We start from the raw sequence: 2817 nt of genomic DNA on the forward strand, positions 1-2817 counted from the left end.
CAAAACACACCCCAGTAAATGGTTGGTTCTGCGGGGGTCATAATTTTGCTGTGCACCTTGCATACATTATTCTTTTAGCTAGGATCGCCACATACATTATGACATTGTACGGTCCATCGCAAAAACATACATTTATTTATGATATGTATGGCCATTATTATTATTGTCATGTTATTTTCGGCAGCCCTGCTGTGTTCATCGCTCGCTTGGAACCGGCAGCCACGTAGATATCCTGATCCTTGGCTTCTTCCTCATCGTCTTTGACGGCATCAGTGGTCTGTATATCAGGCAGGTTTTGCAGCTCGTAACGGGCGAAATAGGGGATCCAGAACCACTGTTGAATCAATCCGAGTACCAACACTGTACCATCGTTTGTAACGACCTTGGCATGTTCAATCGCGAGCACATGACGCAGCGCATTTTCCCCAATGGACTTATCTTTCTCTTGCCACAGTGTACACTTTATTTGGCCATGGGCATCTTGGAGCGTCACTTCACGCTTAACCAGCGTCTGGGTTTCACGGGATACTTCAACTTCGATACCACCTGAACAATCACTCCTACAACCACGATGAACGCACTATTCTGCAACTGTTGCGCTTGAGAGGGGGGGGGGGGGTAATGTGGCAATCGATGAGCGGTAGGGGCACACATGCTTTTCCATGAGTCTGGAAGAACCAGCTACGCAGTTCTTCAGCTGGGGCAAGGGGTGGGTCAATTGCAATCATACTTGAGCGTCCAGTGGATAGCGTCCGTCCACTATAGTCAGATAGCCGGCACTGGTAGGCAATGACTGGTTCAAATAATATGAGATCAAACTGATCCCCCGCCAACTCGTCCCAAATGCTCAACAGGACACTTACATTCGATGGGTCCGCCAAAACTACGTCTCGCTTATGCTGAACGATTCCCTTGCGGTTTTGAATGTACTGGACCTCGCTGACTTCTGTCAGCGCTCCGTAAACATTGACCAAGGCCCCAATGTGCGCAGCGGCTAAATCACGAATCTGTGTGAGAACGAGTGGGGGTCCCTCAATGTCACCTTCGCCATCCGCAGGCGTAATCTCGGTCTGTGCCGTCAAAATGATCTCGAACTTGCGTGGGACAACCGAGAACTCACGTTTGGAGGTGCGAAGGCTTACATGACGCACACGGAAAACGCCATTAAACGACAGCACCGCAGCAATGGGCTCGGCATTTTCGTTAAATGCGCAAGCGTGAATGCGTTCCCCGTCATCACCGACGAACTCAACCGATAGGACATGCCCTTCGCCTTTGCTGTTAGCCCAACGCCGTGCATGAGATATATACACCACTCGTACAAACGTCGTCCATTCCGGGCAGGCCGGCGACAACTTTCCGACTGGAACGAGCTGCATCAGATTGGTTTGGTTTGAAATGAGATTGTGAGGCAGCGAAGTTATCTCGACGTTCCCGCGCCAATGTTGAGACACGGGTTTCTTTCTTCACAATGCGCATTTTAATTCATCATGTCCAATGCCGCGACCTCGAGTATCATCCCAGATTCCATAAGCTACCTGCTTGAAGTTGAGACTGAAATCGTTGGTATAACGGACTTCTCACTGCAATTATCGTAATTTTATGACAGGGCAAATTGTGTTAATCCAGATTTCACGAACAGACCATTCAATTTAAGACTACATTGTCAGCTCACGGCCAATAACTACAAATTACGTAATATGTTTTACCTACACAATTCACGTAATATTTTTAAGGATTGTAATCAAGTTCAAGTAAATCTCTCTAATGTTTTGATGAGATTTATGTATGACAATCGATACTCTGTCCCATATGGTATTGTGTGCAATTGGGCGTGCTTTTTTGTCATCAGTCAAATAACCGAGAATGACGGGCAAAGGTAGTTACCGCTCGCGGTTGGAGCGACGGCGTCAACTCTCGAAGGCAGCGAGGCATCCACAAAATTACGACAACAAGAAACGGCCACCTCCAACAGAACTTCGTACTGTCAAACGTGCTTGCAGAGTGAAAGAGGAAAAGCTGGTAAAAGACTGTAGACTGGAGAGGCTTGCCGATTCTGTTCTTCACGTGAATCACCTCAGCTCTCATGAGCTACAAATGCTTCGAGAAAACCAAGCGTTCACAAAAGATCCAAGACTTGCGTTGATGTACTATCACTGCTGTAGTGCACACCCCGATACGTTTTTCAACAATGACGAAAATCTGCGGAGGGAATGTAGCAGTGATGGTCATTGTGCGCAGGATCGATTGCTTCGGGTACTTGATGCTCCCCTGGAAGAGACCAAATTTCGGCTTGTCAAGAATTGGTGAATGCTCACGACCTGAACAAATGTGGTATTTACGCGTGTGGATCTTGTTGTGAGTTGCTGATCAGTAAAGAAGCAAATTTGGTGTTCACAACAATCTCAGATTTACCGATTACGTTCCAAGTGACAACAGCAGAAATTACTTCACGATATGGAGGCATCGACCCCGAAGTTCTCAGAAGACATTGCCAGATTTTCGAGCAAAATGGTCGGTTTTACTTTATTAATCCTGGTCTTGTTGGTGGTGACGGCAATGTAGTGTTGTGCCGTTCGTGTGCACGTGACCCACGCTCAGTGCCCTTCAGCATTGCAATCGGTCGTGACTATGGACGAAGTGACGAACTCTCCGATCTAAATGATGTTGCGATGAATTGTATTTCACCGGTTCGGAGATTTGGAATAGAAGTGTGTTTATCAGGAAAACACCTTACCGGTCATTGTATTTGTTTCCCCTCTAACGGGCCAAGTGAATGCAGTAATGCCTTGCCCCACGTTGATACCGACGTCATGC

General features: G+C 47.1%; 1 protein-coding gene across 1 annotated transcript; it reads right to left on the reverse strand.

Moving 5' to 3' along the window:
- Positions 1-166: 166 nt before the first annotated feature.
- Positions 167-1379, reverse strand: PPTG_12951 (hypothetical protein; the record flags this gene model as incomplete). Its single annotated transcript, XM_008909700.1, has 2 exons — positions 167-546; positions 653-1379. The coding sequence occupies 2 exons, from the start codon at positions 1377-1379 to the stop codon at positions 167-169; spliced, it is 1107 nt and encodes a 368-aa protein (XP_008907948.1).
- Between the last annotated feature and the right edge of the window lie 1438 nt (positions 1380-2817).

Source organism: Phytophthora parasitica (assembly GCF_000247585.1).
Source record: "Phytophthora parasitica INRA-310 unplaced genomic scaffold supercont2.34, whole genome shotgun sequence".
Lineage (NCBI taxonomy): Eukaryota > Oomycota > Peronosporomycetes > Peronosporales > Peronosporaceae > Phytophthora > Phytophthora nicotianae.